This window comes from Cydia fagiglandana, chromosome 1 (genome assembly GCF_963556715.1).
Source record: "Cydia fagiglandana chromosome 1, ilCydFagi1.1, whole genome shotgun sequence".
Taxonomy (NCBI): domain Eukaryota; kingdom Metazoa; phylum Arthropoda; class Insecta; order Lepidoptera; family Tortricidae; genus Cydia; species Cydia fagiglandana.
In genome coordinates this window covers 20,136,895-20,154,523 of record NC_085932.1, presented here as the reverse complement: position 1 = coordinate 20,154,523, position 17,629 = coordinate 20,136,895, and the positions used below count along the sequence as shown (strand labels likewise).

General features: G+C 36.0%; 1 protein-coding gene across 1 annotated transcript in view; it reads left to right on the top strand.

Annotated features, from left to right (window-relative positions):
* The window catches only part of LOC134667529 (tachykinins), a 94,868-nt gene extending 77,662 nt beyond the window's left edge, over positions 1-17,206 (top strand). Inside the window, exons 2-3 of the mRNA XM_063524953.1 lie at positions 13,872-14,589; positions 16,689-17,206. Coding sequence (XP_063381023.1) covers positions 13,878-14,589; positions 16,689-16,720 — 744 coding nt within the window. The 5' untranslated portion in view covers positions 13,872-13,877 and the 3' untranslated portion in view covers positions 16,721-17,206. The remainder of the gene's footprint in view (positions 1-13,871; positions 14,590-16,688) is intronic.
* The last annotated feature ends 423 nt before the right edge of the window (positions 17,207-17,629 follow it).

Sequence of the window (17,629 nt, the reverse complement as noted above, 5' to 3'; positions counted from 1 at the left end):
AACCCTAACAAAGATATTTTAAATTGACACAAGTCATGTCATTCAATAGGATCTACTTGCTCCGGTTGAAACATACAGGTTTTCGGACTAATATTTAACAAACTGAAAGTACGTAGTCTGAACAATTTGCAATTTGCCTGTTTGCGTAGAAGTCCTTATAGTTCGTTTTTTTTAGCATTAGAAAGAACTCCACAGAAGCAAGCGTGCAGTTTTTATCAGGCTCTTTAATTGTTAATAATTATTGAATTATGTAATGTAGCATAGTCAATACATATCATTTACTTCAAATTATTACCGCTAAAAGTGCCGAATTTGGAACCACAAGCTTACTTCTGCGAAGTTCTTTCTAATGCTAAAAAAAACGGACTGTAGTTCCGTTCCATCCTATATGCAACAAAATGTTTTGATTCAGCTTTCGCAATCCACCTGCACAGAATTAAGGTAAACGGCCCCAAGTTCGTGTTAGTACGTTATTTCGTTAGTTTTTTTTCTGGCGCAAATAATAAGGAATTCAAATATCTTTTATTCAAATTATACATATGAAAAAAATCTGTATTATTTAATCTCTTCAATAAAATGATAACCAATATTTTAGTGATTAAACTAAGAGTAATACGACGGTCGAAACAGTTAGACGGCCGCGAATAGCTGTGTTGTATGCGTGCACTTTTTTTAGGCGTAAGGTGCGCGCTCTCACTTGTTAAGCTTATAGGAAGGAAAAGCTAAACCCATTCGAATAAAAGTTTTTGGGAGTGTTTCTGTGGGTTCCTTGGTAATTGATTTGATAAGAAAAAAGATTGAATATATGCATAGAAATAACTTAAAATTGCAATAAATCGACTCACGAAATAGCGGTCATTTTATCTTACATGTGTCTCCTATTTCGTGCCACTAACGAATCAAGGATTTTCTAGACACATTTTGAGTGCTTGTTTTTAAATATAACAACAAAGATAATTAAAAAAATAAATTAGAAAACAATTAATGTATTTCATGAAGTTTCGTATGAGCGAAATTCGGTATATGTTTTTTTCACTAGAATTCTCATAAAACGAGTTTGAATGTGACCCGAGTTAAAAATTTTAAGGTATGTTCCACGTATTCTCATATTAACTACTAGCACAATTTTATTTATTATTGAAATTTGATTTATTTTTGTGTATGTTTATTTTTAACGTATAAGATAGTAAATTATTTTATGTAAATAATTATTATTTTTTATTATTTTTTATTTTTTTTAAATTCTATATATTTTTTTTTATTTAAAATAAAATAAAATAAATAAAATAAAATAAATTAAATAGTATGACTTTTAATTAAGTATTAAAGTACCCATATGGTTTACCTAAGTCTTAATTCAACCATTAAAGTCGACGAGTACAAAAAACTTTAAGCTAGCTCTCAATTTAACCTTTTTTTTTATTATTATTATTTATTTGACCTTACAATTATTCGTAAGTAGGTAAGACCGTTAAATATTTAAAATGATTATCAGCAAATTATCAATTTATCACCAATTACTCTAAGAAAACTTTATGCCGAAACAGGGGACACGAATTCACGAATTTAGGAGCTGACCTAAATTTGTATCACGAAATGGGAGCCAAATAAGAGGTTCACGAAAAAATTCATATAAAAAAAAGTTTCAACTAAAACCCTACAGTTTATACATTAAATTATTAACAGAGAACTAATATAACATATTCAAAAGCTTTCAAGGTAATGATATGCTTAGTAATATTTTTAAAAAATACACAAACTCTCAACTCACTCTCAAGAGCCTTAACCTGCCGAAACAGGGGCCCTTTACCTTAGAACTCTTTTTCATCAATTCTCACCTCGTATGCCACAAAATATATTTTCAAAACTTTTTGTTACATTTTCTAATAACCCGCAAAATGTCCATCAAGTATAAATTTCATTGCACCAGTGACGACGACGACGAGTGAGTGTCGAGTAAGGGGTTCTATTTTTTTCTTTTGAGGTAAGATAGGTAATCTGTCCTTTATTTACATTGTAAATTTGTTTTTTTTTTAATTTTGTTTTCTTTTGTGGTGCAATAAAGAATATTTATTATTATTTGTATGTCTTTGCCATATCTCGGGACCATGGGGTCCCGGACCTTTGGGAGGCGTACGTGGGGCCGAAGCCAACAGCGCAGAGGCCCTTTAAGACACTTTAATCTAAAAGCAAGGGATACACGTGGCGGATACCATCCCCGAACGCACAATGTGATACATCCGGAGATTATTATTAATCTAAAACAGGATTTTTATTGGTACTTAATCCTGCGTTTACTGGCCGACGCCGACACTATACGCTGGCTGTCTGTTGGCAGAATGCAACGCAATGTTTGTTTTGAATTTAAAAAGTTTCAATCACGCAGCACGAGTACGGGCACTGCAGTGCATCATGTCGAAATATGCCGATCACGATTTCGGACGGATTTTGTACAAATATACCCGTTAGGTTTTTAAATCGAAATTCAGATGTGGAATCCTTGTTTGTCAAATTAACGGTGAGTAAAAAGTAATTGAGTAATTGGAGACCACGGACTAGCAAGCGCAGCGTAGGACGTCCACCCACAAGATGGACAGACGACCTTGTTAAGGTCGCCGGAAGACGCTGGATGCGGGTCGCTTCCAACCGGCACGTATGGAGAATATGGAGATCCAAGGGGGAGGCCTATGTTCAGCAGTGGACGTCTTATGGCTGAGATGATGATGATGATGATGATGATGAATTGTTTACAAATTGGAAAATAATTAAAGATGTTACCTATGCGTTGCTACGAACATCTAAGGATTGGAAATTTATTAGAGCAATAAAATTATGTTTTTTTGAAAACCCGGTTAATTTATACATATTTTTATTATATTTACAGTGATTTATGTGTTTATTTGTTACAATTATAGTTAGAAAGTAAATTTTATGCGGCAATCTTGTTATAAATTTTATTAAATCATAAATTAAAACTAGGGAAATTGAACTGTAATGAATTGGAAGTCGAGTTAAAAGCAGGAAATTCAATAAATGGTATCCTGGCTGTTTTCTTATAACCCCGCATTGTCAGCCCAATTAACTTAATTAACGATTGGCACAATATAAAATTTTCAAAAGGACGAGTGAATTTTGTTATTAAACATAAAAAATACTTACCTACAGTTTCACAAAATATTGTTTAAAAGGTTAATAAAAAAATAAATTTAAAATATTTGCCTATACAAGTTATTTTCGAATCGATGTTGGTCATTTAAATTCATAATTTATTAAATTACAAATGTGTGTTCGATAACGTTGTCGTTCTTTTGTCATATTTTCACGATTAATATGCTTTTAATAAAATGACAATCACGAGGCACGTGTGCTGGCAAATTGCTTCTCACCTCACCTGCGTCAAAGAAACCATTCAGAGCAAGCGTCTAATTAACTTATTGCGGCGATTCTTTTATTATACGTAGGTACATACTTTGTTAAATTTCAACGCATGATTTTACAATTACATACTCGTACATGGTAATATCAAGTAAAACGTTGTTTGTGTAATTGGCGTGTAAGTATAATTATTATAAAAAATATAGAATGAAATGCAAACTACTTTCAAGTAAACACAGGAAATAGGTACCTATATAAAATGGTCTTGCAATTTACCCGCATGTTTAATCTGCGAACGTTTTTAATCACTTTTTTAAACTATGAAACACAATCAGAACACGATAGAGTTAAATGGAAAATATGGGAATGACCAAATGCAATATTTAAAAATAACATGAAACTTGACTATAAAAACAACATGTTAAACATTAGATGGTTATTATTCCGTGTAGTGTTATTTAACACTATAAAGATTGGTTATCTTTATGGTATTTAAAGCAATACAGCTATTACAAAAGTGATTGATTATATTACTTACAGGTATCTACCTGATATAAGTATTTTAAAAATACTGATTTAAACTTTCACGATTATTTAACATTATGAAACTGCACAACGGGACTTAATCGCGGGTCTTTTTCTCCGAGACTACGGGGACAACGCCGTCCTGGAAACGTCGGAGGTAAATCTAAAAACTTAAATACGCGATTAAGTCCCGTTGTGCAGTATTTTATTTTATATTTATTTTGTAAGTCTTTATTATGGTTTTAGAGACCAATCACATGTTTATTGCGTATTCTATCATGCGTTCTTAGTTCTATTTCTATTGTCTTATGTTGTAGGTATTATCTAAAAGTTACATGTCTGAAACTTGGATTAGGAGGAAGTCCGAAATTTAATTATCAGTTTTAGAAGCTACTAAATTTCATATCAGTCGTTAAGTACGTTTATTTATGTGTGGGATTAAAATGCATATCCTACTAAATGTTCAATCAATTATATTTTTGGTTTTAGCGATCTATTGAAGCTATCGTTGAAAAAAAACTTTCATTTTGTTATCTACATAATGTTATCTTTCTAAATCCATCCATAAAACATTCGGTTACTCCGCCCGCCGGCGACCAAATTTTATTTTCGTTCATTACTCCGTTATACAATTTGCGCGGAAGGAACTAATTCTAAACCAAATTGTTTCATTTATAAAAATATTAGATATTGTGAATACTCGTCGTGTATGAACGCCAAGTGTATAAAATAACTACCTATAGGGTGATTATAATATTTCCTATTCAAACAACCACACGAATTTGAAAAGTTTTATTTAAGTAAACGCGATTTCAGTTTAGCGAATCGAACTCTAATAGTTATTTGTTTTACAAGGGGGTAAAGTTTTTGTTTAACCCTCGTGCTTTGAAACCCTCGCAACGCTCAAGATTCCAAAATTGAACCACGAGCGAAGCGAGTGGGTCGAAAATGGAATCTTGAGCGTTGCGAGGGTTTCAAAGCACGAGGGTTAAACAAAATTTGCCCCCGAGTGAAACACAAAATTTTTCACCACACCAGCCCGAAGCAAATATTGAATGTTAAATATCAAACAAAATCAAACCAAACCAAATCCAAATGAATGTTATTAAATATTTATCATCCAAAATCATCATTTAAAAGTCAATTCTACCAGCAAACATAAGAAAACAACTCAAAATTTGCATTTGATTACTTTACCTCACATGTGAATAAAATGCAACTTTGCTATCAGTTTTTGAAGTGCAAAGTAAGCCTTTCCGAGCTGGTGTGGTGAAAACATCTTTACGTCTCTTCAATTATTTGGCAGAAGTACAAATGCGGTGATTGTTGAGACTAACACCTTTAATGGCGCCACTCGTGCATCAGACGCGACCGCATTTGCCACACTTCGAGTTGAGAGCTGGTTGCCCTTTGTATAAATAGTAAATACTCTAGGTACTGCGCTGTTGTTTATTCTAGGTTTACTTACCTGTTTGCAACTGTACTTATACTTACATACCAACATAAAAACCGAAATGGGACAAATATTTAGTCAAACATTTCATACTTAGACTAGTATTGAATATACATATACACCGGTATCAAACAGGACATATATTATTCAAAACTATTGCATACTTTATGCGAGTCTCACGAGATAGACTTCTACGTAAAATATGAAAAAACCATTATTCGAAAATTATATCATAAACCTCCATTTAAGGTGCATTAAAAAAGCTTCCACCTACAAATATTTTCAAAAACAATAGGACAGAACTAAATACATCGATCGCTTATCGCTTGACAATGGCCGGTGCCGGTGCCACAAATGTATTTATCATGAACGGCCGTAAGTGCTCCGACACCGCGCGATAGTACGCGTCGACAAATTGCATTGTCGTTAACGTCGCGCGACAAAACAAAACTGCTGTGGCGCGACAAGTTTTACCCACAGGTAAAATTGCATTTTTGAAACATCACATTCACATAGCGCGTTTGTTTTCAACGATTTAAAAAAAAGAAATAATATAGGCATAGGCCGATATGTTTATGCCCAGTTTTTTTTCACTACAAGTTAAATCCCTTTAATGGATTTAGGTGGATCCATTTCGAGTTCTTCCCTGCTGCCTCCCGGGATTTGAATTTTTTATAAGAATTTCTTTTTTGGCTATAAATTATGGCTGCTCATCAGAAAAACGTCAAATTTTATAAGGAATTTTAAACATCCATTAACAACACATTTTCCTAAAAAAAATTTTGCATTATATTGGTTTCATCCAAATTAAGTTGACATCTGTTCATTGTTAATTTAGTTGTAATTTTCTGAATAATTGCCAGTATTAAAACTGTACTACTCGTAGGTAAGAATTAATATATGAAGTCCCATATTTTTAATATATACGATTCTCAAAACTATCAGAAAATTATGTTCTTTAACTCTTTGATCTCCACTATTTTTGTTACATTCCGTATATCTGGTAATTTCTAAAAAATAAACCTCAGTTGTATAACTTAAAACGATCATTGATATTATGTTTGTAATAGGATTATGTAAAAGATTAAAAGATAACTACCTAAAACTGTTTTGGCTGTGTTTATTAGTTACTGAGTTTTAGCTAGAAGTAGCTAGTATTTGGTTATTTCAGTCAGAAATACGTAGGTAAGTAATAATTAAGCAAAAAATGCTGTAAACTCTTGACTTTGACCTAAAAGCTACATTTGAACTTTAGGCTGTGGTCACGACACCGGCGCGCTGCACATTTACACTACAATTTTTTTTACCTACTTATGAACTATGTGCTTTCATCAAAAATAATAAATAAATATTATTGGATATTTTGACACAAATTGACTATGCCCCACTTAATAATACGTTATTTTGCGTTCGAATTAAGTAGTTGTTAGAAATACTTAGGCTTCTAATAGGTTTCAGTTTGTACAACGCCACGCTCCCGGTCAAGGCACAACCTAGAATTAAAAAATAATTAAACAAGAGACAGCAGTGTACCTGAGTGGTGTGCGAGGGGGACACACTTATGATTTTGTGTGTGGGAAAAAGAGAAGGGGGGCTCGCTAATGAGCCGTCAGCCCTCGTCAGGGTTAAAACAGCGTCATAGACGTGTGGAAGAAGTTTTTTTTGTATTTATGTTGACATGTGACGGTTAGTCTGAGCCATTATAAAAGTACACTTGAGCTCATTTCTATCTCAGTATAACAATAAAAGCGGTAATTTTTAAATATTTTAAAAGGTGTTTACAAAATTCGTTCGTTCGATCGTTTTATCGTCTAAATAGTGTTTAGTTTTAAGTTTATAAAATACATATATGTATGTTAGTCTGTAAGGTATTTGTAATATGGACCTTGTTGCCTGAATTAAATTTCTAAATAAATAAATAAAAAATGTATGTTCAAACCCAAAATAGGTACGTTTTAAATGCTGAGTTACTATATTAACAATTGTATAAAGACGAACTAATCCAAGTTAGTATCGAGTTAATATTCAATAAATTCATAGGTGTTCAAAGGGTCTTCATCGGCGATGATCAACGAAAACAAAAATAAGTTTTTGTCAAAAATTTGCACACAGTTACATACATACATACTTACCTAAAACATAGATTATAATTAATATTCAGTTGGTTTGATAAGCTATTTAAAACTTTTTACTCAGCAATATTCGATTTAATTTCCAAGAAAAAGACATTAAGTATAAGTGTGTAGGTATTTAATAATAAAAGATAAGTTTTATGGGATGTAAACATTCGTTTGTAAATAATGTCACCACATATGTTCCACCTTGAGGGCTTACGCACTTTAATATTATGTATTATTTCTTGAAGTGAAAACTTCTTTAGCGGCGCTGGGCAGTTTTTGAGGTGGGGAAAAAATGATAAACTCGAGACAGCGTAACGCGATCACGTGACCGTAACGTTTAGATGGCCACTCATTTAGATGGCATTTAAATCAATAAAGAGAAACTCAATGACATTATATGAAAAAGGTTCTAATCTTGTACGGGTACGAGGATCTCACAGTTACATTCTAACTTTATATCACTTAAATATAATTCAATAAAGCTACATCTTGATGAGATGGCTAATAAAAGTGTACTCTAATACTGGTGAATAAAACTCAAAATATCATGACCAAATATATTTGCGAGGTCTGCTAAGTAACTACAATTTCTATTCGAATTTTAAACAATTAACGCTACAACTGACCTCACCAGCAATTTCGGAAATAAACTTTTTCAATAGAAAGGAGGATGGGTCAATGATATATAGTGCTGCAGACATTTTGGACTAGTCATTGAGTTTTCACTTCTGCCGGCACTCCCGGAGTGCAACCTTTTTTTTTATTTATAATTTTTTCACAAATATTTACCTAGGTATTAATGTTATAGTAGCGAGATGCACAGACAAATGATGAGATTAAATTGGTATGAATTTCTAAGTTCATATCGACTTGCTTAAAGGGGCCCACTGGTTAACAGTCCGCCGGACGGTATCGGCCTGTCAGTTAGAACAAATTGTTGACAGTTCCGAACAACTGACAGGCCGATATCGTCCGGCGGACTGTTAATCTGTGGGCCCCTTAAATTTGCTAACAATTAATATATAGGTAAACGTCAAAATATTGTATCATGATTTAAAAGATTAAGCTATATGTGAAAAAGTTTTTGTAAGCCCAAATACTTACAGTACAGAGTAGGCAAGTGAGTTGTACTTATCGACTCTTATCGATCTTTATTTAAGAGCGATAGAGAGGCAGACAACGAAATTTCGATTTACGTTTTTCGCAGTTGTAGGCCCTCTGAGCTCTGTGCCGAGTAGTGGGACGTATAGTCTCTTCTTCCTCGCGTTATCCCGGCATTTTGCCACGGCTCACATGGGAGCCTGGGGTCCGCTTGACAACTAATCCCATGATTTGACGTAGGCACTAGTTTTTACGAAAGCGACTGCCATCTGACCTTCCAACCCAGAGGGGAAACTAGGCCTTATTGGGATTAGTCCGGTTTCCTCACGATGTGTTCCTTCACCGAAAAGCGACTAGTAAATATCAAATGATATTTCGAACATAAGTTCCGAAAAACTCATTGGTACAAGCCGAGGTTTGAACCCGCGACCTTACCGCTAGGCCACCAGCGCTTCAGTGCTTCAGTGCTTTAGTGGGCGGAATTATTATGATTATCTATGTGTAAGAGACTTTGTCTATAAGTGTTTTAAATAAGTATGTCCTAAAAGAATAAATAAATATTAAGTACTTTTACTTATTCACAAAGCCAGAGCAATGTACATAAGCGTGCAATAACCATATAAGCTACCGATACGATGTCATTTACGCCGGGTATATTGTAGCCACATTTGAATAAGTTTCTAGTCTGTTTTGTGAGATAACGGACATGAGTAAGAACAAGTCTGGCGGCTTTTTCCAGAACTGAACTGTTTATACTAGTAGCTTGTGTTAGTGGATAACCTTCTAATCACCGACAGAGCACCTTAGGCTGGTCCAGTAAATGCACTTATAGGTCTAGTAAAAGTTTCGTGGTTTTTGAGATAATCGAACTTTTTTGTCTAGTGAAACTGCCGTATTCGAACTTCAAGATATTCACAAGAGACGACACGTACTAGATCCATTCTAGATACTTTATAGTTTAGATATCAACTAGTTCTCTTTTGCAGCGCAATTCGGTTAGAGTAAGATATCTATTAGATGTGAATTGGATGTCTAAGTCATATCCTGTGGAAATCGTTCAAGAGTATCTCCAGAATCGCACAAATGTCAAATTTGACAGGTTAGATCTTAAACATATCGTTATCGTATCTTGGTGATGTCTAAAAGATATCTAATAGATGTCTATTTCAAAATCCGAATCGGGCCCAAAGAAGGGACCAAAATTAGAAAAGTGCGATTATTTCGAAAACTACGTAACTTTTACTAGACCTACCTGTGCATTTTCTGGACCAGTTTAAGGTGCCCTGTCGGTGGTTAGAAGGTTATCCATTAATTACTGGGCAGCCTGTATAATATACCTACTTGATATTTATTTAAACTTTCACAATTTTTACACATTATTAACTACCTTATAATACGTGACTTAATCGTGTAGGCATAATTAAGTTTTAGAGAACGGCGTTGTCCCTGTGGTCTCAGAGAAGAAGTCCTCAAAACGTCGGATCGGAGGTAACACACATTCATTACCACTAAGTGCTACGGGTTACGCTCGGAGCGCGTAGCCACGGTTTCGCCGTCTGTAGCGCGTAGTCGCTACGAACAGTGTATCCGACAGTCGAGTTTTTGACCCTGAATGTGTTAAAACTTAATTATATTTACACGATTAAGTCCCGTCTTATATGTAGGTACCTGATAAAATATATGTATACCTATTATATACCTAGGGATAGTGACTCAGTTTAAGTTATAAATATTATATTAAGCACATTATTATTTAAGTATTTATCGTATCAAACGCTATAGAAAGATTACAAATTGGGTAACAATACAAAGCCAATTACAGGAACTCACAGATCGAAACGGAATAAATAATGTAACAAGCTTTGCTTATGTAGATTAGGTACCTTAGGTATGATGTTTAAGTATGACCAACATTTCTGTGTTCATGGCGAATTGATGTCTGATGATGTGATGTTTAAACCAGATAATACAAGACGACAAGAGACGTATTCTGATTTTAATAAGATAATTACCTACATATATATTATATATACTTATATTATCTTAACAAAATATAAATACCTATGGGCCCGATTCGGGTTTTGAGATAGACATCTATTAGATATCTTTTAGACATCACCAAGATACGATAACCATATGTGTAATATCTAACCTGTCAAATTTGACATTTGCGCGATTATGGAGATACTCTTGAACGATTTCCACAGGATATCACTTAGAGATCCAATTCACATCTAATAGATATCTTACTCTACGTATCTAACGTAAAAGCGACATTGGTAGCCCGAATTTCGCTGCAAAAGAGAACTAGTTGATATCTAAACTATAACGTATCTAGAATGGATCAGTACGTGTGTCGTCTCTTGTGAATATCTTGAAGTTCGAATACGGCAGTGTGACTGGAAGAGAGTCGAACTTTTAAAATATACGAGATGTCACTCGTTGGCAGCATTTAACAGCAACTGTTTTCTGTAATTGGTCGGTATATTGCTATTAAACCAGCATTGAAGTGGAAAAGTAATAAATACCTACTAAATTGAAAATTTGTGTTCTACGACTTCTACGTATAATATTTTCATTAAAATAAATGCTCTTTTTATACCTATAAATTCTTGGAATAACCAATAAAATTGGAATATTAATTAATTAAACCGTTAACCCTTATTAGCCTGTGACATCCAGATAACGAATTTAACCGCGGACCCCAATAAACGACATAGGGTCTGCGATAAACTAAATATATGAATGCCGACTGGCCGAAGTTTACGACTTAATCCTACGTTCATATTTTGACTACTACGATACATATAAGTAGATACTTACTTGCGATTTGATACCGGTCAAAGCTTTTATATTTCTTTTAGTAAAATTTAGTAAAATCTTTAAGTAATTTATCCACGCAGACGAAGTAGTGGGCAGAGGTTACTTGTTCCATAATTACATTACAGGCATAAAATTGAAATACATAGTATCATTTAATTATTCTTAGTATGCACATACTGGCTTGGGTAAAATTAAGCAGACAGTAGTCTTAGCCTACGGGTATTCGTTAGAGTGTGTTCGGTCGTGCGTCGGCCCCCCGAGGCCGGTGTATTCGCCACATTGCTTGTTTAGTTAGTCAAGCGACATTTATTCGCGACGACGCACCGCGCTTCAAGACGCTCTTTTACTTGTGATACTTAATGCGCTCCACTCACTATCAGTATAATGTCATTATTTTGACATTTCTTCAAAAATATTAAAAATGTTTAATAACTCCATTATCGTCCATCATTTTTTCTGTCATTTCAACATTCCATCATTCTAATCAATTCACTGTCAGTAGTAATGTAATTTCTAGTATCATTACTTTGACATTTAACTCCAATACTGACGGAAATTATTAAAATAAACTTCATTACTTGCCGTCATTCCTTCATGACACTCCCTACACTATCACTAAAAACGTCATTCCTTCAAAATAATGTCAGTATTCATGATAGTGTCGGGGCCGTATATAGTGACAGTCCATTTCTAACGACAGCTGCATTACTGTTCATTTTACTATGGAAATTGACAATGACAGCGACGCGTTCAGTACCGGTAGTGCAGCTGCGGTTAGAAATGGAATGTTACCATCAGACAAAATTTGTTTCGTTGTAATTAGATAAACTAAATATGGGTGTAGCCAACTTATTAAAAAATATGTCTCATCGTTCTTAATTCGCTGACATAAGAGCTATGGGACATATTTTTGAGATGATTTGTGCACCCATATTTTTACAGTTGACTGTACCTCGGGTGTAAATTTCATTCAATAGCGTGACATGAAGTACGAGTTTGCGTTAAGTGTCATTATGTATGGGATTTTAAGTTTCCAAAACACGTCGGCCGATGGCGCGCTGGTCAAATTCCCATACAAAAATAGACATAGCGCAAACGCGTACGTCACGTTACGCCTTAGAGCATTTATGTACTACATTTGTGTCGCTTAACTTCAAACTCGGGTAAATCCATTGGACCCTCTCAGCAAATATCTACCCTATTACGTTTTCTTAATACCAAAATCGCATAATCTGACAGATGGATTTACCCAAGTTTGAAGTTAAGCGACTCATTTAGTAACTGGAGATGCCATCGCTGTCATTTTCTTTAAGAAATAGTGTGCCGATTTTTGTGGGAGAGGGGACGTCAAATGACATTTCACTGAATACATTGGGCCCGATTCGGATTTTGAAATACATATCTATTAGATATCTTTTGGACATCACCAAGATACGATAACGATATGTTTAAGATCTAACCTATCAAATTTTACATTTGCGCGATTCTGGAGATACTCAGACTCAGGGACTTCAGTTATTAAATGCTCTAAGCGTCACGCTATCGAATAAAATTTACACTAGGAATTCTGGTGTCATAATGTTTAACCTCCGACGTAAAAAGAGGGGTGCTAAGAATGACTCACGTTAGACCGGGCCGGGTCGTGTCCGGGCCGGAGCTTCCGGCGCATCGTTTTCTACGGAAAGCATCACGTGATCGCCTGTAATTTCATAGAAAAGTAAGCGTCAGAGAGTCATCTTATCGTCAGGCGTTTGACGCCAATATCTGTCTGTGACGATCAAGGCATTGTTTTACACGAAAGCGAGATTCAAAGCAGTTTGAAGAATATCAGATCTTTTCCAAATGATGATACTTAAGGCATTTTTTGGCATAATTAAATAGTAATTGCGTAGGAGGTTTTTAATTTTTTAAATTGTTTATTAAATAGAGGAAGTAAAAAATACGCATGCGTGTTTCATTATAGTACCTAATACCGAGTCATTATTAGGTAAACATGGACTTTTCTTGACAAATGGACTTTTAGAATATATTCTAAAATATATCGCAACAGCAAAATATTTTTCAAGCCAGCGGACAAATACTTGTATGGAGACTTGAATGATATGATAACGCGACCGTTTCTTACTATCAAGCCATATCCAATCCAATCCAATATGTTTCCACTGTACCCAGGATAGTCTTTTTAGAGACACCATTGATATTTTTTTTTTGTAACACTCTTGCGGTAGATGTCGCTACGGGTCCCTTTGACCTATAATATGGTGGAAAGATTTGCTGGCTAGGGATGAGGTCTTGGTGGCTCAGATGGCAGAGCGCTGGAGTATCGATCCAGAGGCCGTGAGTTCAAGTCTCACCCAGGACAGTATTAATTTTTCCACTTTTAAATTTATTCTAAGCTTAATAGCATCGTTCGCAGACGTTTCTGCTTGTTAAAAATTAAAACCATTGATAATGTTTGACCATTGTTGTTACAGACCACCATGAACACGGCCAGAGTGTACTGTCTGCTGATCGTCGCGTGCGTGCAGCTGGGCCAGCACGCCGCCAGCGCGCAGGACAAGCGCGCGCCCATGGGCTTCGTCGGCATGCGCGGCAAGAAGTTCGCCGACCTCGACGACTCAGACATCTTCAAACGGAAACCACAGTACCACTTCATCGGCGTCAAAGGAAAAAAGGATCTATACGACTTCGATCAAGAAGTCAAGCGAGCTCCCATGGGATTCCTCGGAATGCGAGGCAAAAAAGAACCCGATTCTTTTTTCTTTCCACCTCACTCGTCCGAACTCTACGACGATACTGGATATTTCAGAGGTAAAATAGACTACTCACCGATCTCGATTCCGGAACAACACAATCAATTGCAGGATTACCAGTTAAATGAATTACTGGAGAGGTTGCGAGCGTCAGACGAAAACGAGGTCTCCGTGCCCGAGTCGGCGGAGGATGACATGTCCAACGCGATAAACAAAAGAGCGGCAAAGATGAATCAATTTTACGGCGTTAGAGGCAAGAAATCCGGGCAGCCTTTTGAAGCCAACTTTCGAGGCAGATTCATTGCGGTGAGGGGCAAAAGGGACATGAAAAGCAACGAAGCGCAGGAGATCAAGTTTTTGCTGGGGCAAAATGGGCCGTGGCCGAAAAGGAAGGCGCAGATGGGCTTCTTTGGAATGCGTGGCAAGAAATGGACCGACGGTAAAGGACCTTTTTAACTACTTAGTGACACTATTACCTAGATAAAAACAATTTTCTTCATAGTAAAATATGTACCTATGTTAATGTAAGGTAGAAGTACTAGTGCTCGACGCTGCACTAGTATTCGACATGGGCACTTTATGTCAAAGTGACAAGGATTAAATTTGAATACAGAAAAATCTTTGCCGTTCAAATTTAACTTATATTACTTTGTCATAAAGTGCCCATGTCGAATACTAGTGCAGCGTCGAGCACTAGTAGGTACTTCTACCTTATGATGAATTAAGCGAGTAAATATCCATTTTGATAAAAAAAATGTTATTCGAGGTAGTTTACAAAAAAACACGTATTATTAATTGTTTGCTAATGATTAATAACACGTGTTAAATAATTTTTAATAGGAGAACTTTTTGGCTAGTTAATATCTAATTATCTTTTTAACCGACTTCCAAATCCCAAAGGAGGAGGTTATCAATTCGGTTGTATGTTTTTTTTTTTTTATGTTTGTTACTCCATATCTCCGTCCCGTTTTTGTCAAAATCCAGTTCTGATGATGGGATCCATGAGGAATCGACGGAACTCCTCAAATCTTAAAGGCATACATATGGTGATTTTTGTGTTTTTATCAACAAATCAAGCATATACATTCAAAAACGTGACATTTGATGAAGTGGAACTGCTGATGATGATCAGAACGGAACTCTTCAACGACGCATAGTTCACCTTTGACGATTTGTCCTCTTCGTTATGTTTGTTAAGCAAGTTAAGTTTTTAAGCCACAATTTTGTCAAGCTTGAGTTCTGATGATGGGATCCATGAGAAATCGAGGGAACTCCTCAAATTTTAAAGGCATGCGTATAGAGATTTTTGTATTTTCATCAGAAAATCAAGCATTTTCATTAAAAACTGTCGCATTTGATGAAGTGGAACTGCTGATGATGATCAGAACGGAACTCTTCAACGACGCATAGTTCACGTTTGGCGATTTGTCCTCTTCGTTATGTTTGTTAAGCAAGTTTAGTTTTTAAGCCACATTTCCGTCAAGCTCGAGTTCTGATGATGGGATCCATAAGGAATCGAGGGAACTCCTCAAATCTTAAAGGCATACGTATAGAATTTTTTGTATTTTCATCATAAAATCAAGCATTTACATTAAAAACTGTCGCATTTGATGAAGTGGAACTGCTGATGATGATCAGAACAGAACTCTTTAACGACGCATAGTACATGTTTAATGATTTCGAATTTCGATTTTGACTTGGACTGGGACCCGGACTCATACCCGGATCCGGTTCGGACCCGGACTCGGACTCGGACCCGGACTCGGACCCGGACTCGGACCCGGACTCGGACCCGGACTCGGACTCGGACCCGGACCCGGACCCGGACCCGGACCCGGACTTGGACCGGGACTCGGACCCGGACTCTGACTCAGAGACCCGGACCTTGACCCGGAAAACCACTATGATACCTAAACTAAATAAACCACTATGATTACCTACCATAAAATGTGGGTATGATGATGCCAAACCCCTCCCGCTCAAACTCCCGTACACCGCACCGCATGCGCCGTTAAGTGGGTTAGGTTAGGTTTGAACTGGGATCCTCACAGAACCGAACAAAAGTGGGTTAGGTTTGGTTAGAACTGCGAGTCTTACAGAAACGAAATGCTACTAGAAAAGTGGGTTTGATTAGGTTCGAACTGCGATCCTCACAGAACCGAACTGCTATCAGAGAAGTGGGTTAGGTTAGGCTAGATAACTACGACCCTTACGGAAACGAAATGCTACTAGAAAGTAGGTACTGGTTTAACCTCCTTTTCTACATAGTGCACCATCTACCATAATCTTTCACCGGGCCCCATAGAAGTCGGTTTTTTTTCTTAAAAATTATTTTAATTAATTAATGCTAACAAAACAAGGTTCACCTCAATTAATTCAGTTTCATCTCCGATCACCGATCATCCGTCATAGAAAATGACATGTCGGACGCCTCGGCCCGGGCATGGCCCGGTTTAGCGTGAGTCATCCTTGAAGACATCTATCCACCCCCCACACATCCACCTTACAATTTTTAACGTGTCCTTTTCTTTGCTTCAGAGTTCAGTTCCGAAGAAGAGCAAGTAAACTAAGTGTCATCAGTGCAGCGATCAGTTCTTGCTCCAAAAGACTCCTTCTATCCACATATCTTATTAATTACTGCTCTGCGCCTTTCGGCTTTCGAAGTAGTCAAGATTATACCTAAGCAGTGTTAAGCTTAAACGAATAGCTCTAGGTTAATGGACATCTTGTTTTCATAACAAACGTTAAAATAAATGTTGTACGTAGATAGATTAAAGTTTTTTTTTTATTGAAGTGGTAAGTAGTGATGCTCGCAGTCATAAGTCAAAATGTATTGTTGTCTTTGAATAAAACTACCTATTTCTTCGTTCTAAATATTATTTGTAATAATTGTTAAGATGCCTGTTTCTCGATTCGACTTTAAGAAATGTTATCTAACGAAGTTTTATAATTATTTTAATTGAAGATCTACTGTAATGTATTGTACATTTTGTTAAGGCTGGCAAAATGTTACAGACAGAACACTGTAAGTATTATAATTAAATAAATGCAGTTGCCTATTGTGCGTTATTTATTAAACCTTTATTACCGATTGTGGTTGAACGGGTACTTTTAAGGTATCGAGGTATAGTAGGTATATCCCATTACCACAGTACGATTCACAATTTTGATTCAGAAGGTTTTTAACCCATCAGGATCTTTGTTTTTTTTAAAGTAAGTACCTACATATAAGATACAGAGAGTTTTTTTAAACCTTAGTCCCTAGTATTATACCTGTACATTTTGGTAGATCAGATGTAGATGTTTTATATGGAATAGTCAATTTTTATGCGGTTGGGGGTTCGCCTCATAAGAAAACTTGCCTAGTATGATTCACCCCCAAACATCAGGCGGTCTAGCATAAGTTGCGTTCTCGAGCGCGAGTCCATAATACTTGAAGTCGCGTTAGATGTAAGGAGTTGAGCGAGAACGCAACTCAT